This window comes from Fusarium keratoplasticum, chromosome 3 (genome assembly GCF_025433545.1).
Source record: "Fusarium keratoplasticum isolate Fu6.1 chromosome 3, whole genome shotgun sequence".
NCBI classification, from domain to species: Eukaryota; Fungi; Ascomycota; class Sordariomycetes; order Hypocreales; family Nectriaceae; genus Fusarium; species Fusarium keratoplasticum.
The window spans coordinates 4,252,687-4,276,977 of record NC_070531.1 but is presented as its reverse complement, the minus strand read 5'-3'; the positions used below and the strand labels follow the sequence as shown (position 1 = coordinate 4,276,977).

The 24,291-nt window shown below is 51.7% G+C and overlaps 9 protein-coding genes across 9 annotated transcripts; 4 read left to right on the top strand and 5 right to left on the bottom strand.

The window, feature by feature from the left end:
• Positions 1-39: 39 nt before the first annotated feature.
• On the bottom strand, positions 40-1,554 carry NCS57_00462900 (DAO domain-containing protein; the record flags this gene model as incomplete). Its single annotated transcript, XM_053054584.1, has 3 exons — positions 40-314; positions 381-957; positions 1,021-1,554. 3 exons carry the CDS (start codon positions 1,552-1,554, stop codon positions 40-42), a joined length of 1,386 nt encoding a protein of 461 aa, XP_052916744.1.
• Positions 1,555-2,007: 453 nt separating this feature from the next.
• Positions 2,008-2,791, top strand: NCS57_00462800 (uncharacterized protein; the record flags this gene model as incomplete). The annotated part of the gene is made up of 2 exons (XM_053054583.1): positions 2,008-2,603; positions 2,656-2,791. 2 exons carry the CDS (start codon positions 2,008-2,010, stop codon positions 2,789-2,791), a joined length of 732 nt encoding a protein of 243 aa, XP_052916743.1.
• A 1,150-nt stretch (positions 2,792-3,941) lies between these two features.
• Positions 3,942-5,595, top strand: NCS57_00462700 (MFS domain-containing protein; the record flags this gene model as incomplete). The annotated part of the gene is made up of 4 exons (XM_053054582.1): positions 3,942-4,187; positions 4,238-4,289; positions 4,344-4,604; positions 4,658-5,595. 4 exons carry the CDS (start codon positions 3,942-3,944, stop codon positions 5,593-5,595), a joined length of 1,497 nt encoding a protein of 498 aa, XP_052916742.1.
• An 878-nt stretch (positions 5,596-6,473) lies between these two features.
• NCS57_00462600 (uncharacterized protein) lies at positions 6,474-7,901 on the bottom strand (the record flags this gene model as incomplete). The annotated part of the gene is made up of 1 exon (XM_053054581.1): positions 6,474-7,901. One exon carries the CDS (start codon positions 7,899-7,901, stop codon positions 6,474-6,476), a length of 1,428 nt encoding a protein of 475 aa, XP_052916741.1.
• Positions 7,902-8,824: 923 nt separating this feature from the next.
• On the bottom strand, positions 8,825-10,446 carry NCS57_00462500 (uncharacterized protein; the record flags this gene model as incomplete). The annotated part of the gene is made up of 6 exons (XM_053054580.1): positions 8,825-8,898; positions 8,951-9,082; positions 9,131-9,527; positions 9,573-9,811; positions 9,860-9,920; positions 9,970-10,446. 6 exons carry the CDS (start codon positions 10,444-10,446, stop codon positions 8,825-8,827), a joined length of 1,380 nt encoding a protein of 459 aa, XP_052916740.1.
• Positions 10,447-11,152: 706 nt separating this feature from the next.
• On the top strand, positions 11,153-13,427 carry NCS57_00462400 (Zn(2)-C6 fungal-type domain-containing protein; the record flags this gene model as incomplete). The annotated part of the gene is made up of 5 exons (XM_053054579.1): positions 11,153-11,271; positions 11,329-11,457; positions 11,503-12,154; positions 12,204-12,716; positions 12,768-13,427. 5 exons carry the CDS (start codon positions 11,153-11,155, stop codon positions 13,425-13,427), a joined length of 2,073 nt encoding a protein of 690 aa, XP_052916739.1.
• A 1,696-nt stretch (positions 13,428-15,123) lies between these two features.
• Positions 15,124-15,939, bottom strand: NCS57_00462300 (uncharacterized protein; the record flags this gene model as incomplete). The annotated part of the gene is made up of 3 exons (XM_053054578.1): positions 15,675-15,939; positions 15,340-15,625; positions 15,124-15,289 (listed from the first exon to the last, which is right to left on the bottom strand). The coding sequence occupies exons 1-3, from the start codon at positions 15,922-15,924 to the stop codon at positions 15,124-15,126; spliced, it is 702 nt and encodes a 233-aa protein (XP_052916738.1). The 5' UTR covers positions 15,925-15,939.
• Positions 15,940-17,006: 1,067 nt separating this feature from the next.
• NCS57_00462200 (uncharacterized protein) lies at positions 17,007-21,914 on the bottom strand (the record flags this gene model as incomplete). Its single annotated transcript, XM_053054577.1, has 2 exons — positions 17,007-18,811; positions 18,860-21,914. 2 exons carry the CDS (start codon positions 21,912-21,914, stop codon positions 17,007-17,009), a joined length of 4,860 nt encoding a protein of 1,619 aa, XP_052916737.1.
• A 1,732-nt stretch (positions 21,915-23,646) lies between these two features.
• Positions 23,647-24,057, top strand: NCS57_00462100 (uncharacterized protein; the record flags this gene model as incomplete). Its single annotated transcript, XM_053054576.1, has 1 exon — positions 23,647-24,057. The coding sequence occupies one exon, from the start codon at positions 23,647-23,649 to the stop codon at positions 24,055-24,057; it is 411 nt and encodes a 136-aa protein (XP_052916736.1).
• Positions 24,058-24,291: the final 234 nt, after the last annotated feature.

Below are 24,291 nucleotides of genomic sequence, written 5' to 3'. Positions count from 1 at the left end.
ACGCTCATCCATCTCTATGTCGCATCTCCTCCCATTCATCTACAGCTTAGATTCCCTCCCTGTTTTCCACAACGGCTCGAGACTTTCTTCCATGAGGTTTCGTTTTGAGGATATCCTGGCCTTGGTGGTCTTGAAGATACGAGGTAGACCCGAATTTTCAAATGAAACACCGTCACGCACCATGGCCGCCATGCCCTTGCTCGAAAGCAGAATCTGCGGCATGCCGTGGCCCGTGAAACCAGCAATAATGAACTGACCCGGCTTGTCTGGGACCTCTCCAACGTGAGGCATAAAGTCTCCGCTGTAGCCCATGACTAGTACTCGTGTTAGCAGCCGTCGGTGGTTGCAGTTCAAGCGGGATCAATGCAGTTCGAACTTACTTCCGGTCCAGATGCTCTCTACTTTAGCACCCGAGTTCTCCCAGCCGCGGAAATGCCGTTGCATATAGTCATCAAAGTAAGACACCGCCTCCTCAATGAGTTCATCATCTCGTATTGTACCATACCACCGCTCCTTGTTGTGCCAAAACCGCTGTCTTGCTCCACCAACAATGATGCTGCCGTCAGGTCGCGGGATAAGATAGTCATTGTTGCGGGCATCGAAGCGGATGCCATAGGTATTAACCAAATGAGGTGTGTCGGTTCCCCTGGGGCTGCTGATATGGCAGGCGATGCCCCTGATCGGCACGATGCAGCGCGCGTATTCGGGCAGTAGGTGGCTAGTGTAGCCGTTGGTGGCGTAGATGATCTTCTGAGCCTTGATCAAGCCATCGGGGGTTGTCACAGTCCATGATCCATTGCTATCCTGAGTTGACGAGACTGACGATACGGGCGTGTGAGAGTATAGCTTGACACCTTTGTCAAGAACAAGTTGTAGGAGTTGATGGATCATCTTTGATGGCCACAAGTGGGCGGCTGTGTAGGAAAAACAGCACTGCGCGCCCTTGACACCAGAAACCTGTTTTTATACCTGTCAGCCGCTGTTTTGAGTGCGATAGAATAAACACCGTGTAGACTTTACCCTTTCTGCGTCTTTCTTAGGCGTAAAAGCGATATCATGGAGATCAACAACATTCGCTTTTACCAACTCTCTGTATGCTTCTTCCGTCTGCTTTGCATGCTTAGGGTCCAGGAAAACATCTAAAGCCCTAGTGACGTTAAAGTCACAGTCAAGGCCTTCCCTTTCGACGAGATCCTTAACCGCGTATACGTGAGCGGCTTCAAACTTGGCCAACTCGGCTGCTGCATCTGTGCCATGGATCTTGGCAGTTCTCGGAACGTTCAAGAAACCGTCAGGTTTGACATGACCTCCGTTTCGTCCAGTGGCACCAGAGACTGGCTTTCTGGCTTCGAGGATTGCGATAGAGGCCTTGAAAGAGCTGTCTTGAAGTAGATGGTAAGCTGTGCCCACCCCAGCGATGCCAGAGCCGATGATGAGAATGTCAATTTCGGAGGGAAGGTCCTTCGTACTCCTGAAATCATCTAGGGGGCGAGGCTCCGCGTTCCAAAAAGAGGGGACAGGGTTGGCGACTGGCGCCATTTGATCCTTGGTCATGGTGTTGGCTGTGTGACTCGACGGTCAAGGTTGGATCTGTATCTGTGAAGTTTGTCTAGCAATGACATAAACGTTCAAAGAATTAAAAGATAGGCAGGATAAGTCGCGGATCTTGTTCAGACCAACATTGACAGGAAATTATCTAGATAACAGAGCCGAATGATGCAGAGATAGATGACGTCGACGCAACAACACGAATGACAGTCATCGGGATCCACCTCCAATCTGCGGGGTGGTGTGCCGGCTGTGTGCCGGTAACATTGAATCCATCCTTCAACTCGGTTAGTTCTCTGGCCCCCGGCACAAGCAGGCACTGACAATCATCAGCTGGTTTTGTCATTTATAGGGCTCAAGCCTTTATCGGAAGCTTAGAGTTAGCCATCTACCTCCCTACCCAACCCCCTTGTTCACCACAAACACCATATTCTCACTCCGAATTTTACCGACCCAGTCATGTCTCCGGCTAATAAGCACGTTGTATTTGACATCGTCGGCACATGCGTGTCGTATGATGCCATGTTCAACGCCCTTGACCGACGATTGGGTGATAAGCTACGCGAGCAAGGTATCAAGCCTCGTCTCCTTGGATACCTCTGGATAGAGGTCACTGAGCGCGAGTACACCTATCTCAGCATGAATGGCCGCTATATAACATTCCGAGATGTCTTTAGCAGCATCTTTTACCGAATGCTATACATGGCGGGTGTGCAAGAGCCGCACGAGTTCGCCAACGACGACGACTTGAAGTATATCCTCCAGGAGTACATGAAGTTGGAAGCACGCCCCGGAATTGCAGAGTGTTTTCAGATACTGAGGGACAACGGCTTCACTATCTGGGCCTTGACGGCCGGTGATGTGGAGCGCGTGGGCGGCTACTTCACGCACAACGGCATCCACATGCCCAAGGAGAATTTCGTGTCCTGTGACGGATTCAAGATTGGGAAGCCCGATCCTCGGGTGTATAAACTGATGCTGGACCGCCTTGGTGATGATGAGAAGTGGTTTGCGGCCGCTCACAATTGGGATGTGACTGCTGCTCAGTTGGCAGGGTGAGTTGCATTTCTACACTAAAAATGCACTTACTGACCAGAATTCGTATAGATTCAAGGCTGCGTACTGCACCGTTTGGGAGAAGGAGCTTTGCGAGGGCGTCTTTGGCAAGATGGATATCACGGCTGACACATTTCCCGACATGGCGCGCCAGATTGTGGCAGCATCTGCGGCCAGTTCATCATAGGCTTCAAAGGCGATATAGTACTAGATGATTAGGCGGAGAACCATTATATCGAGATCAACAACACACAGTGTACAATGTCTGAAGGGCTCCGGTTTAATGATCCCCGGATAATGACATCTAAGAGTATTCTTCAACACAGCGGGGTTTTTTTTTAATGTTAGTATCAATGACGTCTCCGTCAGGTACATTAGTAAAGAAAACAATGATAAACACATGACAGCATTAAAATCCAATGCTGAACACCCGAACTTGAGCGTCTTGCCCATAACCAGAATCTTGCCCCCTCCTGTACCGAAGTGTAATGCCAAGGTTCACGATGATTATAATAATGGATCGTTGACCGGCACACCCGGCTCTGGCCAAGGCCGTCTCCAGGCTCCTCGACTACACTCGTTCCACCACCACGCCTCTTCTCGACTCCTGCCGCACACCATAACCTTATCCCGGCTGCATCCATGCCATGTCATGCCTGCGACAGCTCTTGCAGCTATCTCCATTAGCGCCGCATTACCCCAGACTGCCAACCAAGATACCGGGCCGTCACTTCAAGTTTGCGTGCCGGTAGCGTGCCGGGTACCCCGCAACTCAAACCAGACTTGAACCATGCTCAGGGTTTGTCTTTGAGTAACCATGGCGATCCTTCGTCATTTCCCCGCAAATCCTCTTGATCGAGGAAAAAGGAAACATGAGCGTAGGGTCCATCTACGCTGTCGATATCCATCCTGTAGCGAAAATACTTGTCTATACGAAAGAGCCGGAATCGAGCTTCCAGCTTCAGGCAACCTCATCCTCAACCAGCGCGCCCTCTACCACGCTTATCTCGAGACAGTTGGATAGAGTCTTGGCAGAGCGGATCCTGCAAACCCCAGCTTATCTCCCATTTTTGATAACTTATCCGGGATCTGGGGTTGAACCCGGCAAAGCTAACTGACTAGTATGTCACCCCTCATGATCCGGCGTAGCGGCTAACTTCTCCCGTCTGCCAAAACACCTCCCACACGGGGTACATAACCTGACAACCACCTAGGCTTTCGAACATTCATCTTGCAATCGACATTGAAGCGTCTGCTACCAAGCTCGACCAATTTTACGCTCACACGCTCTCATCGTACCATCTTAGTCTCTTTGTTGTTGCGAGCCTTGCCCTGCGATGGAGCACACGACATCCAAGGATCAGGGGCCCAAGGCTCACGATCGCGTTTCCAACTACAGCCTCAAGGAAACCAAGGTTACTGCCAACGAACTTTCTCTAGAAGATGCCGAGATTATCACAGCCCTCCAGAGCTATGTCCCAGGAACTTCAGAGGAAAATCGACTAGTCAGGAAGGCCGACATGGTCTTGCTTCCCCTTCTCTGGTGGATGTACATTCTTGCATACCTCGACCGAGGGAACATTGTGAGTGCCTCCCTTGGATATCTGAAAGCCTAACTTACACAACTTTCAAGGCCAATGCCAATGCCGCAGGAATGAGCGAGGATCTAGGACTCAGCGAGAACCGTAAGTCACGCCCCCGGTCATCAATTTCCGACACTAACCATCCTTTGCTTCCAGAATACTCTCTGCTCGTATCTCTCTTCTTCGTCGCCTACGTCCTGTTCGAAGTACCCTCCAACATGCTGTTGATGAAGATCAAGCCTTCCATCTACCTGCCTACCATCTGTGTCATCTGGGGCAGTGTGATTATCGGAATGTCCCAGAGCAAGAACCCATCCTCGTTCCTTGCCGGCCGTTTCTTCCTTGGCGCCATTGAGGCCGGTCTCTTTCCTGGAGCTCTTTTCCTCCTGACCTGTTGGTACACCAAGAAGGAAGTTGGTAAGCATCCATTAAGTCAACACTTGGCTTGCATCTTGTGACTAACTTCTCAGGTAAACGGTTCTGTATCTTCTACACTTCTGGTTGCGTTGCGCCCGCCCTCGGTGGCATCATGGCCGGAGCCGTTATCTCGCGACTGGAGGGAGCCCGTGGAATCCCAGGCTGGCGATGGCTGCTCCTCATTGAAGGCGTCGTTACCGTTGCCTGCGGATTCGGTCTCTACTTTGTACTCCCCGACTACCCCCGAAACTCCAAAATGTTGACCCCCGAGCAACGACTTCTCGGCCACGTCCGCATCCTGCACGACCAGAGCGCCTCTGTTCAACCCGAGGAGGATAACCTGACACCCTTCCAAGCCGTTGCAGCAACCCTCAAGGACGGCAGAACTTGGCTGTTCCTAGCGCTCTATACCTGTAACATTCTGGGCTTGACCATCTCGTACTTTATCCCCACCATGCTGAAGGGGCTTGGCTACACCAGTGTCACCGCTCAATGGATGACGGTCCCCATCTGGGCCTGCGGTGCTGTTTTCCAGCTCTTCTGGTCCTGGACCTCGGATAAGACTCAAGATCGCAGATGGCACATCACTGGCCTGCTATCAATTTCGGCTCTATCGTGCCTGATCGCCATTGTTGTCAGGAACAACACTGTCAAGTACGTCATGATGTGTTTCCTCATTGGTGGCATGTTCACAACTGTGCCACTGATCCTTAACTGGACGGGCGAGGTCATGGCCAGGCCAGAGCGAAAGCGCTCTATTGCCATCGCCTTTGTCAACTCGTTCGGCCACACTAGCTACATCTACGGAAGCTACTTGTGGCCCGCCTCGGAAGGACCCCGCAACCTCAAGGGATTCGCAGCCTCCAATGCTGTTCTCGGCACCGCCGCCATCCTTGCCGCGGTCCTTCCCATCATTTTCAAGTACATGCCCAACAGGGATGAAGAGCCTGTCCAGCGAAGGGACCAAGAGACCGCCGAACGAGAAGATTGAGAAGCGAAGAACTAGTATCTATCAGTATGGTAGTAAATAGGGTGTTCTGTGATTGGTATGATTGGCAGAGACATGACCTCGGCCACCGCACTCATGTTAGAGGCTCGTGATTGAGAAACGAGGCAAAGGGAGGGCTCTTGAACACACCTTAGGCTGCATATGGGGCCGTAAAAGCCTCTCTCGATTATTGATAGCCCAACAACGGTCAGAAACACGTTTCTACTTCTCTGCTCCGACAATCTGTCGACCCAAACTGTGCATGCCTGCGAGGCCAGTTGGGCTTGAGGCTTAGATGACATCAAAGGTATTGTGGCGTGTGTCGCTCTTGATATAAATTCCCTGCTCTTGGCAATATCTGCCTTGGAAGCGTTGACTATCATGTGCCGTGTCTCATCCACAGTTCATCCTTTCACTCCACCTGGTACAGCTCCTCACGCTTCATCTTGACCAACAACACGGTACGCCGTTCCTAGGGAAAGTTTTGACCTATTCCTATCGATATTACAGGAGTCAATCGCTATTGTGAGGTGTAAGTGCGAAAGATAGCGTCCAAGAAGCAGTATCGGATGAGCAAAAGGAGGCAGGTGAAGACACTGTTCCACAAGAGAAGACCACTCAGTATTTGAACCTTGCAGCCAGCCCTCGAAATATATCTGTACTCCATAATCATGGACGTTTATTAAAACACTATAGATCAAACATATGCGCAGCCAGTCTGTGCACCTTACCCTGGGTTGGGTAAGATACAATGGCCGTGTCTACTAAATACTTCAAGCTTTGGTGTGCTTGTCATGCTGCATTGGTAATTCCCAGCAGGGTTGTAATCTCTCTGAACCTGGTTTTATTTTAAAAAGGGCAAAAACCTCCACCAGCCAGACTCAGACATTTAATTGTCTCGCTACTTTGTCAACTTGCCGGATAATGCCCGCCATCTCATCACCACTCAGCAAAGGACTAATCGAGCATATCCTCAGAACAACTCTCCCTCGCAGCTTGGTTGTCAATACTCCAGCGATGTTTCCTTCGACCAACTTTCTCGAAATAGCCGTGTTCAGTTCGTTCAGTTCCTCTTCCGTCTTGCCCGGTGGTGCATATCGGAACGTTACTATAGCCATGCTCGCAGCACTTGTAACCTCCCAATTCTTCAACTTTTGCACCTCTTCCTGGGCAATTTCTGCCAAACGAAAGCCATGATCAATCATCAATCCAAGCCTTTCTACTCCAAGCACACGCAACGTGAACCACAGCTTCATAGCTCGTGATGGCCGCGTTAGTTCCATGCCAAGATTCCAGAAGTTGGGAATCTCTTCGTCATCAAGGGCGTCGCGGAGGTAATCGCCGTCGTTGGTAAATACCTTGGCAAGATTGATCTTGTTTCTGACAAGAATCAGACTGCAGCTGTAGGTCTGAAACAGCCACTTATGCGCATCCCAAGAGATGCTGTCGGCAAGCCCAAGGCCACTGACCGCTGAGCTTCGCGTCGCAGCGAGTGAGGCAGAGGCACCATAGGCACCGTCGATGTGAAGCCATACACCTTCCTCGTCTCGAATTTGTGCGAGGGCCGCTAGATCGTCAACACTCCCCGTATTAGTCGTGCCCGATGTTCCGATTATGACAAACGGGATGAGCCCTGCCTTTCGATCCGTCTGGATTGCGTCCTTGAGGGCTGCAGTCTGTATCTGAAAGGACTCATTCGACGGAATGGCACGGATCCGATCGCGTTTGATCCCAATAATCCTCAGCGCCTTTACCACAGAGTGATGCGTCTGATCAGACACATACGCAACACCCAACCCTTCCTGCCCTGAAGGCAAGATACAATCCCTCGCCAAAACCATAGCAGTCATATTAGCCATTGACCCTCCAGAAACAAAAACCCCGCCAGCAGTGTCAGGCAATCCCACGCGTTCCGCCAGCCACTGCAGCAGCGTCTGCTCAACAACGGCAACTCCTGAGCCCTGCAGCCTGGACCCCGCAAATGAGTTGAAGGCGCTCGAGAGGCAGTCGCCTATCCAGGATAGCGGCGAGGCGGGGTTGGGAATGAAGCCGAAGAAGCGGGGGTTGTTCATTCGGAGGCGAAAGTCGGAGATTGTGAAGGCATCTTGGATGGCTTGGTCTATGTCATTGGGTTGGCCGGGGGTGCTGAGTTCTTTGAGGAGAGGGAGGTCTGCTGGTTGGGCAACCCGTAACATAGGATCATTGCGAACTTGTTGCGTGGACTCGAGAAGTTTGTCAAAGGCCGCATTGAAGGAAGCACTGATGGCTGCTATGTCTGCGCTCTGGTCCAATGCATCGAGAGAGGCCATTTTCAGAACTGTTTTATCGTGTCGAATCTTAGTTCAGGGTGCCTAGAAAGTTCATGTTATATACCAGAGGTCGAAGTTGAGCCTTGACTCAAGGTTTACGAATTGTCCCGTTTATTGCCGAACGAGCCCAGAAATGTACCCCGTGAATATCGTAGTGGAGCATGCTTCATGTCAAAAATGTCAAAATTGACTACAAAATGTCAAGCTAAGGGCGCGAGCGAATGTTAGCCTCCCCACATCGTAGGATGGTGATCGGATTTGCAAGCGCAAGGCTCTATATTTGGGCGTCTTGGTAATCTTGTCTCCATATTTTTGTTAGTCTTCAGTTGCCTTTGTAAGTTCGAACGATGGCTAGCGAGCGAGTGAGCTGCGATTAACTGGATTTACGAGGCACCCTATGAGCTAGCTCCCGGGTAGTTGGTGCTTGAGCGTTTCTACCATGTGTCGAGTTCGCTTTTCACGACTGGGTCAGTTCCATTCTATTATAATATTCCTTCACGTAGCAATACGTCCAAGTCAGCTGTGGCAGAGTCACTAAAACGACAAGATATCGTCCTTTGTCCCAGGTCGATTTTAAATCAGCGTCACCCTCAGCTTGAATCACATATCAAGTGTTACTTTGCTCACAAGTTAATACTCAGTGCTTTTGCTCAACAACCCAAATAATTTTAAGATTACTCCTCTAATTGTCTATTCTACTTAAAACACTTTTTTGTATGCAAAGTCTATATCCAAACATTATATGCTGTTCTTTGATGCCGTTTCTCCACTGCCTTTCATTTAATGCAGAGTCGTTTCGTCGTTTGCGAATCAAACCTGTAAAGGTTAAGCAGACTTTCCGTTGCCGTATTCTGTTTCGGCCATCCCCCATGCCCTGCGAGATGGTAGGCTTGACGGTGAATCGTCAAGCCCTTTGCCGCTATTTATTGCTTCCATGTTCTGCTGAACCTGGAAATCAGCACAACAAGCGTGCCACTGATAAGGGTAGCGAATGTAGCTTTATTAGATTAGCACATGTTCTAAGTCTCGATCAATGATGAAATGCTCACAGATGGTGAAAGCCCATCCAACACCGAGGCTGTTGATCAAGGGCACCACGCCGCCAACGCTTCCCGCGGCAAAGCTGTACTGAACAACATACTTGCCAGTGATGACCGCCGTTCTGTATACCGGACGAACTTCTACGAAATCATTAGCGCTTTCCCCTAGGCTGTGCAATTCTGACTTACCAGCAGCGTATGTGTTCAGCCCGCTGAACGACGCCATGAGGCCTGTTCCTTGAATAAAGGAACCCACAATGGGCAACGCCATGCCTCCAATGCGTTTCTGTACGCTCCAGCCATATAAGAGAGTGCCTAGAGGTAGTACCAAAAGAATGAAAGGCAGACTAGCGTTGAGTCTGTCCTCTGGTAGTCGCTGCCCGTTCCTTTTTCTGATGTATCTCCTGACAGTGATGTCGGACACCTTGCCACCAAGTGTGCTACCAACCAAGAAGCCAGCTCCAGGAGCGAGGTAGAAGAGGCCGCTTTCAAGAGGGGAGTTCAGGTTGAATCGAGGGTTAACGACACGGCGAACAGAACTCAACAGGCCATATTGATTAAACGCCAGCAAGCCACAAGCAATGTTCTAGCATATGTCAGAAACGTCTTGTCATCAAGGGGTACAACGTACAGCCAATAGCACTTTCGGGTATTTGAACTGCCGAAACACAATCATAGGGTTGAACGTCCGAATCATGTCCTCTCGTGTCTTGGGGCGGATAGCCTCGGCAGTTTTAGGGTTCCCAACCTCACTGGCCCGAGGGATGAAGAAAAAGGTGAGGATCAAGCCGAAGCATGACATGCCGGCCTCGACGCCATAGATGACTCTCCAGCTAGTGAATGTAGCAATGATACTACCAATCAGTGGAGCTGTAGATGGTTAGTTGTGGTGTCGCGTGACCCATAGATGTTGCTCACCGATGGTGTTTGCACTAACACAGCTGCCAAGAAAAAATCCCACAGCCGTCCCGCGAACCGTCTACATGGTATTAATATTGAAGAATAAGAGAATATTGAACGAGACTTGCCGGTTCAAAAATGTCTGCCAGAATGGTCTGTCCGGCGACAAGGAAGAATGGCCCCGTGGTGCCTCCAATAATCCAGAGAGCCCCAAACCCTGCAATGTTGGGAGCCACAGCACATCCAATCGAGCATAGGCACAGGACAAGGTTCGCAACAAGATATGTTGACCTTCTACCAATTATTGTGCTAATTGGAAGCCAGATCAGGCCAGACAAGGCCTGGGCGACGAACACGCCAGCATTGACCGTGTTGATGGTGGTCACTCCAATGTCCAAGTCTGAAGCCACTTCAGGTGTAGCAGGCATAATCGCAGTACTCCAGAATGTCATTGGAAGAGGCATCCAACAGACGACAAAGAGGATGACCCATTTCCTCCAAGAAGGGATCTCAGCCACATCATCGTCAATGGCACCGACAGGAGGCAGAGGCGTCACTGATGGCTGGGCACCAGTCAATCCCCCTGACTTGGGTTCACTCGCCATCTTGGCAGAAATTCAGGGGACAAACAAAATATATTGAAACGGGAACTCGAACCGGGCAATTAACACCTCGGCAATAACATCTGTCAACGAACGACTTCCGGTGGGCATTGCAATGAGGCTCAAGTGCATTGCATTTGCAAGAGAAGCCGAGGGCCAGAGAGTACAAATACCACCTCGAAATCATGAATACCCGAGCGAAGGAATTTTCGCTTTGCATCAGCAGGCATCACGATAAGTGGGCCTTCCATGACTCTATCTTGCGGTGTCGGACTCCTTTTTTATCCCTGGCAAATCATGAGTTTGACAAAGACATCGGCATTGAGAGTCGAGATGCCGACTTAAAGGGTCAAGTAGCCGGGATGTCCTCGGCGGAGCGTGAGTTTTGCCGATCCGATCGGAATTTGGCTTAGTCATTCCGGCGAGGGGAAACATTGCGCCGCGGATATTCGGCGTCACATTCCGCTTCCAGAGATCTTCGCAGTCACACGACATCACGGATGCGACCAGATCGACTAGACGCATGTCCAATCGGGAAGAAACCGGATCCCCAGATTTGTTAAGATCAAGTGTTTGCCGCTACCGACGATCCCCAGGTTTCCCACCTCCTGCGGCGACTTTACCATCTTTCCGCCTCCTTCTGTGGTTGAAGCCCGACGACCCCATCAGTCCACTCGAATCGAGAGACGGCTAAACGCAAGTAGCCGACATGACCTCGAACGATGAGAGTCCCCGTGAGTCCGAGGGGGAGGGGAAAGATGATATCGACTCTCTTAACCCAGCCAGCAGCATCTCTGGCAAGCGGCAGCGCAAGACCAAATCAACGGCGTAAGAGTGAGACATTTCGTGCGCCCGTGAACCCCTTGCTGATTCATACCCAAACAGCTGCCGTCGGTGCCACGCCCGAAAGGTAAAGTGCTCGGGAGGACAGCCCTGCGAGAACTGCCGACAGGCAAGCAAGGGTGCCGAGTGCTCTTATCCCCGGAAGAACCGGTTGGTAAAGGTCAGCCAACAGTAAGTTGATGCATGACCTGACATGTTTCCTCTCTGACGTGGTAGATATATCGATGACCTTGTCGCCGAAAATCAGCGGCTCCGTAATAGTCGGGATACGGACACCAAAGCTCGGCCTGAACTCGGCGTACCAGATGCCCCAATTGCCCCGACCAATGGCCAAGCTGAGCCTACCTCGACCCTTCAAGGGACCCTGTTGGAGGAACGTCCCTGGTTCTTTGACATGAATGTTCTTCACACACCGGTATTGATCGGTGAAGCATCAGATGCCGCCTTTGCCACGCGTTTCCGTCAAGCCATCTCGGAGCCTGGACACAGCCATATTCCCAGAGTCAATTACGCACCAGATGATAGACTACTTACCCTCTCTGATGCCGACTGTCCCTGGCCTATTCCCTCCCGAGCACGGTTGTTGGTCAATGTCGCCCTCAAGTATGTCAGTCGTTGCTACCATATTGTCCGGAAGAGTCAGATCCTCGAAGGGCTCGAGCAGACCATCCAGAACCCACATTCTACCGATTCGCTTCTGAAGAGTAAACTATGGGCCTTGTTTGCTATTGGAGAGATGTACTCGACCCGAACGGCGGCAAAGGAAAAGAACTTTCCAGGCATGTGCTATTTTGCGAGGGCGACTCGTATACTCCGCATCATCAGTGAACGGCCGAGGATTGATGCCATCGAGATCAGATTGCTTCTGGTAGGTTACTCGACAAGTACCTCTACCAACCTAGGCTAACCGTTCCAAGTCCTTTTACTCTCTTGCACTCAACCGTCGGTACACGGCATATGCTCTGGCAGGCTCTTCTGTTCGCCTTTCCGTGGTTATGGGACTACACCTCAACGTCCCCGAATCCCAGCTAAGGGATGCTGCTGCTAGAGAACACAGGAATCGAGTGTGGTGGACTGCATACAGCTTCGATCGCATGTGGGCATCAAGGCTTGGTCATCCAGTCGCGATACAAGACAACGATATCGAAGTTGACCTCCCTTCTGATCCGGTATTAGAAACACCATCAGACGACTTTGCAGACTCGGCATACTTTATCGCAAGTATACGATTGGCTCGCCTCGCCGGTCGGGTGATCAACTCTATTTATACACGAAGGCCGCAACAAAAGACCTTGTCTCAGCGAGTGCAAGAGGCTTTGAGGGATCTGCGCACGTTTGTGGAAGAGTTGCCAGCTCATCTACACATTGAGTCGACGGATGGACCTGAACCAAGTCCCAAGCCTCTCTCCCTACACCTTTACTTCAACCAGGTAAGGATGCGTTCCTCAAATTCAGCTTACTTTGCCTCTAACGCTCGACAGGTCGCCATCACTTCCACCCGACCTATCCTTCTCCATGTCCTGAGAACTCACGTCGCCGCCTGGGAGACGCAGCCAAGGACAGAACCCCAGATTCCTGCCTCTGCCGTCACCCTGTCAGAGGCCTGCGTAAGATGTGCACGACACTCGTGCCGTCTACTAATTGACTGCTGGATTGATGGATCTTTTGCTACGTTTGACTACTTTTATACCCAATATCTCTTCGCTGCCGCCACTGTTCTGGCCATTTCAAGTCTCCTCGACGGCAAGGAGTGTCGAAGCGACAAGGAACAGTTTGAGTCGGCCGCTCAGTTCCTGGCTCAGCTTAAAGAGAATGGTAACTTCGCTGCCGAGGAGTTCTGTCGACATTTAGACGCCATGAAAGTTTGCATGGCGGCAGTACAGTCACGGAGGGGAGACTTTACTATACCGGACGCCAACCTCATACAACTGGATGGTATCGACGTTAGTCAAGCACTCACGGCGGCCAATCCCACAGCAGGCATGGCATTGTCAGAGCCTTCACTGCAGGAACTTCTGTCTCAGCCCGTTCTGGATTTGCAGTTCATCGATGCGTCGATGTATCACGATGGTTCACAGGGACTGTACTGGCCAGACATCAGCCCCGAGAGTTGGACGACCAACGCGTGGACACCGAACTAATACGTTTTCAACCAAAAGTCGATTTTATGTTGGGGGTTGTTTGTTCTTTTTAACGTAGCCATGTCTTGAGATGATTGAATTCCACTTTATGCGTCTTTTTTCGGTTCCAGTCTACCCCTGATATTCATCCTGATCATAGGTTCATATCGCGGGATGGAAAATGCCCATTTGTTTGCGCCAGTGCACAAAACTTCCGATTGATGTGAGGATAATTCGTACCTAGAACCATTGTTGCCCTCCAGCTCTGGAATAGATCTCTCTTTCACGCCAAGTTCATGCCTACCCCCTGTTCCAGCATTACCGGCAAGCTCTGGTGGCAGCCCATCAGCTTCCCCCAATTCTGGAATGACGGGATTCTCTCCTCGTTCCAATTCGTGGACTGGCCCTCCTTCCTGCGATGCCTTTGCCGCCGCCGCCAATTCTGCGTGTTGAGTCGGTGCCTCCAGTTCAGGCAGTCCATTTTTGGGATGGTCTTGTCCAGTGGTGTCTTTACTCCGGTCAATCCTACGACGCCCTCTTCTACGAAACAAGGAGAATAGAAATCCAACGAGCATGGTGACAACGGCTGCAGAGCCGAGTGCCAGACCCACCACAGCGCCAGTGGGCAGACCCGTGGGATGAGGATGTGACGTTGGACTAGAGCTCGAAGTCGAAGTAGCGCTGCTAGGCGCTGACGTTGAGGATTCGAAGCCAGTGAGGTCAGACTTGGCCCATCTGATCTGCAATGCGGGGACTGTGATGGTGTCGTTACCAGAGACGGAGCTTGCGTAAATGAGGTAGTCGGAGCACGAGTATGAGCTAAATTCACGGTGAGACCGCTATCGTTTATGAAAAAGGAGCATCACAGACCTAGGAACGCATATGGCCGCCGTCTCAGTCGGACGGACCGTCCCGCCGTAAGCTGAATCCGTTACTCTACATCCCGTTGTATATCCATGAGGGCAGATGTCAGGCGAGTAGAAGCCAAAGCTCTCCCAAATGGTCTAGTAATCAGGTGGGTAGCAAGGAGAGTCGAGAGTGGTGTACTCGTCGTCTACCAAAGCCACGGGCGATGGACAGTCGTCAGGTATAGTCCATACTGTCGTCAACGGCTCGATCAAGCTGCTTTTTCTATCAGGATTGCCGAACTCGTCAGCCATTCTAAGCAAATTCAAGAATACACCGAAGAGCAGATGAAGACAGGGGAGGCTGATGGCTCTTAAGTAGGTGGTTGCATCCCAACAGTACGTTGGTGTCGTCGAGATGGGTTTAGTCTCGCAAACTGGTTGTCAAAAGGCTACTGGTGTGATAGGCTGGTGCACAACTAAACAACGCCACGAGACTTTGGGGGTCAATAGTGGCGGCAACAAGGCTCAAACGTTGCCGAAGAGCCGATTCAGCGCGTGTACACAGGTGAAAGGCTGGCTAACTACTGAGAGAATGGGTAAATCGAAACCGGAATAAGTCGAGATCGACCTTCTTGTAGCTTGAGGCGATTCGTAACCGACGAAGCGGCTGATTATGGAAGCCTAGGAGTCCATCCGGTTGTGCGTTTGGTCAGTGCATGGTCTCGTGGCCTTCTATGCTGAGGATAGACGGCAGGACAGAGGCAAAGTGGTATAACTGTAGTAATAGACGGTTGCAAGTGTGAAGCAGACACCCAGGGTTAATACTTTCAGGGGGTGTCATTGCCTATTCATCATACCTACCAGTTCTTCTACTCGTCAAATTTGACGTAACCCTTGCCCTTTACAAAACAAGCCAACCATGGACCCTGAGCCTTGGACTCAGCGAGTTCAGTATAAAACTCTCCGTGGGCTTTCCCGTCGATAGCCGCCATCACTGGCGACCCATCTTCATTCCTCTGGTCCGCATAGTAAAACCTGTCCTTGTTAATACCAGGCAAATCTCAATAAAGTAGGCACTATCTTACTTGTAACCCCGGGAGCTGTAGGCCTTGGCAGCAAATGAAATCATGTGCGAAGAGGCTGCTTTGCCAACGCCGAGACTCAGAAATGGAGGGAAGGGCTCAAGGTTGGCCTTGTTTCCGGTGTAGATGAATGTCCGGGACGCAGAATCAGACAGTTTCGCAAAGCCTGTTATCGCCAGCTGAAGAAGTTGAAGTACGCTTGTCGTGTTGATGGCTAGGTCGGCTGCGAGGCCAGACGCTGGAAGCTGGATTGGGTCGGCGTTATCTGGCGCCATGGTGCTGGCATATGCTGGATATACTGTCAGTACTGATGCCTCAGTATAAGGTGCGTCACTCACCGTTGTGGACAACGACGCTAGGAATTCCAAGCTCATCTACAGTGCGTTTATAGGCTGCCTCTACCGAAGACGTATCCGCCAGATCGCCTTTGACATGCAAGAAGTCTCGACCTTCAAACACTGACGCCAGTGCACCACGGGAGACGATGGCCACCTTGTACCCCTTTCGAGAAAAGGCTTCTGCGACGCCATAACCAGTGTTGGCGCCGGCACCAAAGATGAGAATAACAGGGTGATTTGTGGCGGACATGTTGACTGACTGCAGGATAATGTGTTGGGTAAGGTTTTAAGATACCAGCAGATGGGATATTTATATGCATCTACGGTTACATCGAACGGCTTACATGATTAATAATTCCTCGAGAGCGTAAGCGCACAGATCGACCCGCCATTTGGGTTCCAAGTGACGCTGTTGGACAGCCGGTTCTGATGTTGGCATAGCACCGCTAAGTCCGGCACTTGCAGAAAAGTATTAATAAAACGCGCCCGTCACAGGTATTGCCTGATCGTTCATAGGTTCAAGTGATGAACCTGTTCAATGAATGCTTTGGACTGCCCAGATTCAGGTTGAACGACACATGGTACCCCTATCGGTGAGAAAAAGCGCCTGTGGTCGATGTAACTGAGTTAATCGCTTATTTCCACTTAGATCGCCCCATATAAGTTGGTCATGACGCATCTGAGTTCGTATTTCGTAAATGTGGCTCTATCATGAAACGTCGATGCAGCATTGTCCAGACGGGAGAATCACCACCACCACCCCCTTGGACCGGCATGATACACTCACAGATAGTGCTTACTTCTAGCACCTACTCCAGGTGACAAAAGCTCCATCTATCCTTGGAAGGTTCATATCTAGAGCTCTATAGGAATCGAAGCATGGTCAGATCCACTGGTGATGAGTCTGGCGCGAAAAATACTGTCTCCCTAGAGATGTGCGCGGATGAAAGAAATGACATGGTTTCCGAGATATACGAGGACACTTGAGTCCTCATGACACTGTTATTTCCCGGCGGTCCTTGTTCAAGATGGTTGCACTTCCTCTTGGTAGTCGAGGGGAATTTGGGGAACAGAAGCAAAGCACACAATTTCCAACACGATCCCAGGTTGTCTTGGAAGCTGCTTGCTTTATTTTCGTGTCCAACGCACCCTCTAACTATTGGAAAGGAAGTATAAGTAAGTCAGAGAAGCTGCATATAGCTGCAGCGCATCAGGCAACGAGACAAGAGCTGGTGCAGTTGTAGAGTTGGGATCCCAGCAAGAAGAGGTTAAAAGGGAAGACGGTACAAATTAGTTACAACATAATACAAATCAATACACACTATCCACGCCTCAAGACTTCCTCTTCTGCAACAATCCCTTGAACGGGTTCTTGCCCCGGAACCTCAACCATGTCGCCACATACACAATCACATAATTGAACACAATGAATCCACAAAAGATCCCAAAGTCCCGCCAGATATTCCTGTAATAGACGCTGAACCCAGCCCCGAATTCATCACCAGTCGCGTATTGACAAAATTCGCAGAGTCCTCCCTCACCTGTCTGCACGTAACCACCCGCCTGCTGGATGTATTGCCTAGCGTACTCCTCACATGATTGGCCCGATGGTGCTCGGAAGCGTGCAAATTCGCCTGGCTTGCACTCGACGGGCTGATCATGGATAGCAGCGCCAAGGAAGGCTTCGAGGAGATAGTGGAAGGGTGTGAGCCAATACATCCACTCTCGCCAGAAAGTCGGCAATCCAGCAGGAGGAACAACGACACCACAGAAGGATACGACAAAGAGGAAGAATATGGGTACGAGAAGAGAAGCAAGAAGCTCGTTGGGAGCGAAAGCGGCGATGGCCTGTCCAAAGCTGGTATAGTACAGCTCAAACAGCAACACCAGCAAAAACGCAAAACCAGAAGTGAAGCTTGAAGCTCTCCAGCCAAAGACTCCCCACCACCAGCAGTTGAAGTATATCCCGCCGGCGACAATGCGGTAGGGAATCTCAACTACAACAGCAGCGGTAGTCCATGCGAACCAGCTGTATATCTTGGCGTTGTTCTCGCGCCACTGGAAGATCTGTCGTGACTTGAGGAAGACGGGCTGTAGCTGCTGGATGAGAGGCGGGCTGATGGTGAGGGTCATGAAGATGGAGAACAGCCTATTCTGGTAGTCGATGGATGAGAAGCCAATCTTGTAAAAGGTGAAGCAATTAAACAGGCCGGTGAGTATGTGCAGCATAAAGCTGCCAAAGATGTACTCTGGGGATCGCCAGAATGCGATGAAGGAACGGCGGACGACGGCCCATGTTTGGGTCGAGAGAGGCATGGCGTACTCGCGGTCGTCTTTAAGGCTTTGGGATGGTTCGACATTGCGACGACGCTGAATCATTTCTTCGATTTCACGAGCTCGCGTTTCGCGTTCGGATGAGTTGACCCATACATCGCCCCAATCTTGGCCGTTGTAATCAGGATCTCCGGCACCGATGGAGTCGAGCATGTACTCGGCGGGATTGGCATCAGGTGGACACTTGGGGGCTCCGTTAGACTCAAAGTAGTGGATGAGGTTCTGACTGTCGTTGCCCAAGGGACCATGATACACAACGCGACCACCGGATTTGAGAAGAAGGAGGTCGTCAAAGTGTTCGAACAAGACGGCAGAAGGTTGATGGATGGTGCAGAGGACAGCTTGGCCTGCGTCGGCGAGCTTTCGAAGGAACCGGACAATGTTGAAAGCAGCGCCAGAGTCAAGACCAGAAGTAGGTTCATCGAGGAACATGAGAAGCTCAGGCTTGGAAGCCAACTCGACACCGATGGTTAATCGCTTTCGCTGTTCGGCGTTGAGGCCCTGTCCAACAATACCAATGGTAGCACCAGCGATGGGACGCATCTCGAGCAGATCAATGATGGTCTCGCAGTACTCCATCTTTTCCTTTTTCGAAACCTCCTTGGGTTGTCGGAGGAGCGCCGAGAACTGCAAGGCTTCACGGACAGTAGAGGTTGGCTCGTGAATGTCCATCTGCTCTGCGAAACCGGTCGCTCGCTGGAACGACTTGGGAAGAGGCCGACCATCGACGAGAAAGTCGCCTGTGATTGTTCCAAAGTTGAGCCTTTGAGCCAAAGCATTAAGAAGAGTCGTCTTTCCAGCACCTGCAGTCTGTCAGTTATTGGAGTGGTACTCTCGAGGCAGTGACTTACCAGAAGCTCCCATGAGGGCAGTCAACTTTCCAGGACGAACATAGCCCTGAACATCCTGAAGCAACTTCCTATGTCCCTTGTCGTAAGGGATAGTGTAATTGATGTTCTGAAACGTAAACACAGTCTCATTCTTACCAACCTCCTTGGTGATCTGCTGATCCGTCTTTGTCCTCTCAGCAGTAACACCCTCAGTGAGAGAAACAACCCGACCAGATTCTTCGTCGTTCTTCTCATTCTTGGTGCGACCGCCAGTGTCAATTGACTCTTCAACAGCTTTGGGAACTTGACCTCTCTTAAAGACGGTGATAGCACCACCTCCGACGTTGGGTTTCATGAGTTCCATGCCGAGAGCTGTGAGGAAGACGAAGAAGAGGAAGAAGGCCCAGAGGAAGCCAAAGTTGCGCCACAGGTGAGCTCGAGTGTAGCTGAATGACTGCTGGATGTAGTCTGATCCCTCAACGGAAGAAGCTCCAGGAGATGAGCCCGGTAGGGTGCAGCCTTGGTACTGCGACTGAGCGTTGGGGCCCTGCGGGACCAGGTACGGCGGCGAACATTCGAGAGTGAGGCCAGTAAATTCGTTGGCCATTAGGCACTCAAACCCGTATTGAATCCAATTGATCCATCTCAGCCATCCAAACCAAGGACGCATCGAGTCGGGTGGGATCAGATAGCCTGTGTACACAATGACGATCTGTATGCTCAAACCAGTGAACCGAGTCGCGATATCGAGGCTCTTGCACCACGCCGAGATGGCCCTGAAGAAGGCATACGTCACCATGGTGACAAGCCAAAGTATCAGTGTCGCGATGAAGAACTGCGACGCCGTACGGGCCAAGTTGGACATGAAGTAGATGATGACGTTGAACAGGACAACTTGGATGAACACCATGGGGACATCGACGACTGTCTGCGCTATAGCAAACGCGGATGGTCGATAGAAGGAGAAGGATTTGTGCTTGAGAAGAATGGGCTTGGACTCGAACGCGGCAGTTTGCTCAGCAAGGGCAAGAAGAGCATTGAACAGTAACAGAAAGAAAAGTGCACCGCCGCGAGGAAACGCGCCCGCGGCGGTTTCGGGGAGGTTGTAGAAGAGACTTCCAACAATGAGGCCTTGGAAGAGCAGACCACCCCATTTACCAAACAGCGAGGCCTTATCACCCGTCATGACGAGGAACTGTCGATGCGTGCAGGCCAGTACTTGTTTGTGGAAGGGAATCTCGTAATTCTTCTTCTTGGTTCGTTCCGACTCGTGTCTGCGACGCTCTTCGGCTCGACGGCCAAGCTCAGACTCGAAATTGTCAATGTCCTCGAGGTTCTTTTGGTAGGCGTCGCTTCGACGGTAGGCTTCGGCAAATTCGTCTGCAGTTCGTGGGATGCGATCTTCCCAGCCGCTGCGAACACTGCGCTCATGCTCATCCGTGACCGAAGTCAAAAAGTCGGCTGTAGTCCACCGCTCAGGACACTCAAACCCAAGATCCAAAAAGTACTGCTTCGCATTGTCCGAGGGTCCAAAGTACAGGCACTTGCCGTGGTCGATAAGCAAGATCTTGTCGACGAGGTCATACAAAGTCTCGCCGGCTTGGTAGAGAGACACGGCGGTCGAAGTGTCGGCCATGTTTGTCATGGCGCGGATCGACTTGACGTATTCGACGGCTGTGCTCGCATCGAGACCTTTGCTGGAGTTGTCCCATCCTTGGACTGAGGCTCTGGTGATCATGGCCTCGGCGATGCTTACTCGCTTCCTCTCGCCGCCGGACACACCACGGATGAACTCATTGCCAACCTTGGTTCCAAGGGTATGTTCAATCCAGAACAACTTTGTGACAACTCGCAGAAACTCGCGGACATAATCCGCACGGCTCTCACCCTCAAGTCGATCCTCCTTCCCAGGCGTACGCGTCTGTAGGGCAAACTGAAGAGTCCTCTTGACCGACAAGGTAGCATAATGCAAATCGTCCTCCGGATTGTAAATAATCTCTCCCCGAAAGTCCTTGGCCATGGTCCCCGCATCAGTACCTCCATACGTAACCTCCCCCTCAACAGCCTCAAAGCCAGCCCTCTGGTTACAAAACGCCTTGAGAAACGTGCTACAACCAGCCCCAGGCCTGCCCAGCACGAGGAGCAACTCGCCGGGACGCACACACCCATCAAAGTCACTGATCAGATCCCTCACGGGCGGCTTGGCGAGCGCCGCCTTCGGACCTTGAGTGAACAGCTTCGAAAGTGTCCGAGGGAGGCCGAGGAAAAAGTCGCCGACGGTGGACTGGAGGCTTGCACCAAGGCCGACTCCGCGGACGGTCAGACGGCGAAAGATGACTCCGCTGTGGCGCGTCTTTTCGCCCTCGCTCTGCTTCTGGCGGGCTTGGCCAAAGATGCGCGACATTAGACGCTCGAGTTCTTCGTGTTCTTCTTGTTCCCCCTCGGGTGTGCTCGCAGACGTCTTGCGACGGGACAGAACGCGGAAGAGGTCATCTTCAGTGCGGATTGTCCTCTTTCTCTCGAGATCGGGTCGTTCTTTTTCAGGATTGTTTGACTGGGACTTGATGGGCGAAAAGATTGGTTCGTCGGGGGAAGATGGAGCGTCGGTTGGTGAAGGTTCGCCAGCAACTGCAGTCTCCTTGTGCTTCTCGTCGGTCGAGGCTTCGTGTGGTAGGATGGTACTGGAAGACGAGTTCTCATCTCTCGACATGCCAACAGCCGCAGCCGAGTCTGAGACATGATCTTCTTTTCGCTCAGCCTGCTGCTGTGACGCCTGCTGCTCGTGCGTGTGCCATGTTTTCTCGTCTTGGCTCCCCTCAATCACATCGTAGTACTGGTGCACATTCGGCGTCTGTGGCTGCTGTCGTGTACCCAAGTCTCCACCGGCCGAAGCCCCGATGGCCACCGGTTGGCCCCAGCCGGAGGTGACCGGGTCATGACGCCCCGAGACGCCGGCTTCGAGTCGGTGTGCCGTATCACCAGTCGGCGTCAACTGGTCAATCGAACTGACACTGGGCGTGACGGGGAAACCGCCCGGAATATCCTCATCCCGAGGAGTAGGTCTCTCGTCAGCCATTGCAATTGATGTTTGAAGTGTCGTGGAACATGGACATTTCCATTGTAGCTAACCAACACGGCATTTTTATCTCGACCCTGCGGATGGCCTGTGAGGCATCTATGACGACACCAACGAACAAAGTCGGACTTCGGACTTTTGAATAAACGCGACCAACGGCGAACAAAGTCTTATCTCGCGCCGCGCTGACGCGGAAGCAGCCATGATGGGAGCGGCTTCGATCGTAGTGCGCGGGTGGTTTCGTCATAGACTTTTAAGCTTACTGGAGGTTTGGTTTGGCTACCCTAGACTTGGAATAAATGTACTCCAATTCTGTATCAATTGACTAGGGACACAGATGCTACTCATTTTGATGAGTATTAATTAAAGAGGACCCGTGACTGAAATTAATCACAGAACGATGCAGTGTAACCACATGTTTGCAGTCAAAAACTCCTCTCGTTCATGTCGGATACTGTGCATATCCCCAGTCTCACCAATACCCAAACCATTTCACCTACAAGACCATTTGTGTTGTACGGGTCATACAAGGGAATAAAACCACATTCTGGAAATAATTTATGATCAAAGGACCCTGGAAATCTACACCGAACCGAGACTTGGCATCGACCAAACCTAGGCTCGATCGCGATCTCACCACACCATCATCTACCGGACAGCGGTGTTTGTCATTAATTCCGTCCACGTGCAACTGCCGACCGCAAGCAACGTCAGAGCCGTGTTACTCATCACGTCGCACAAAGACAGCGGTGACACCTTGTGGTATGGCGTACACACTTGACTGGGAAACATGACCAAACACAAGTCTCTGAAACCCCTGGGTTCAGCTCGCTTCTCCAACGCCATTCTGCACCATTCCGGAAACCTGGAAGGTAACCCTTTGCCGGCCAACCACGTTGAGGAAGCCGACACGCCCTCGCATGCTGGACCCTATCCGGATCAAGAGGCCTGCATATTTTGGGGGTGGTATGCCGCTGCAGGTAGCCAACCCTCCTTTCTACTCTTTTCTGAGGAGACAACAATGTGAGTGACAACAACGGGCTTGCTGCTGGCTGCTGTTTCCGGGCGCATGGTGGCTTCGGCCTTCAACGGTGCCGAGCAGATCTTTTTTGTCTCCCCTCCCCGCTAGTGAGACATCATCTCTCGCCGATAGACTATTGATTCAAGGCGTAACTCGCTAATCTCTGCAATCTGGCTCTATTGGCGAGGTTTACGTGATTAACTCGAGACAACCAAATATAGAGCCTGGCAACTCCTCTCCCCCTCCCCCTCACCCCTAGCAACCCACCACCACGCAAACCGTCTCGCGTCTCGCGTTACACGTCTCGCTCAAGGTCGACAGCGATGCATACACTTAACGCAATGGAACATACTCCGTGCGTGGCCATAGGTTATTTACGGGGCCCAAGACATGATGCGTCTCTCCTGTCGCCTCTATGGATGGGAAATTCCGTCTGCATACATTGCAGTTGATTGCTTCTGCAGCGTGGCGAGAGCCTGCTGATCACGCAGGGCGCACACGACGAAGCCTGGTGGGAAGGGAACCGAGTATATCAACGCGTCTTCCCTGCCCTTGAACCTTGGGAGAGGGGGAACGAACGCTCAAAGTGATTTGACCCGAACAACCATGTGCCAGTATCCCACGCGTCAACAAGACGACTCGACCCGCGACAGCTTCAACCCAACGCACCAACACTCACGAAACTCTCAACAGCGAGATTCAACTCAAACAATGCCTTCCGCAGACCAGCAGCACCGTCTCAACCTCGACGGCCTTCAAACCCTCTCCATCTCAGCCCCAGACGTCCCGAGCCCGCCCTACGAGCACCGCACCACCATGACGATCCAGCAAGACGAGCAGCAACCTCCGGCAACCCACTGGCCGCAGGACATCTGGCTTCACAGCCCCTCATACCGCGTGCTGTACCAGCCTGTCCTCGTGGTTCCCCACCAGCCGCCGCCCGACGAGTCTCCCTTGCAGCGGCCAGCAACAACCAATGTGCCTGATGCGCCACTGCACGATCTGTCACAATGCCGCGACGGAGAGGACCCACGACCCGAGGGGAACCCCGCCGACGACGGGTGCGGCCGCTATCAGCCCAACGGGCATGCTCATTCTGAATCCAAGGGTGACGGGCGTTGAGACATTGCGAAGGCATGCAATGGAGGAAAAAAACACGACCAGCCAGTCTTCTACACTCGTTCAAGCCACCGGTTTTATTTTACGATGGTACTAATAGGGATCTGTCTTGTTTATTTGCACTTTCACCACACACAACAAAACAAAAAAGAGAAACGAGGGATTTTGGTCTGTTTGTCAAAAACGAGGCTTTGGGTAGGGATGCGATAAATCAGGTCTCTGGTATGTCGGAGCGAC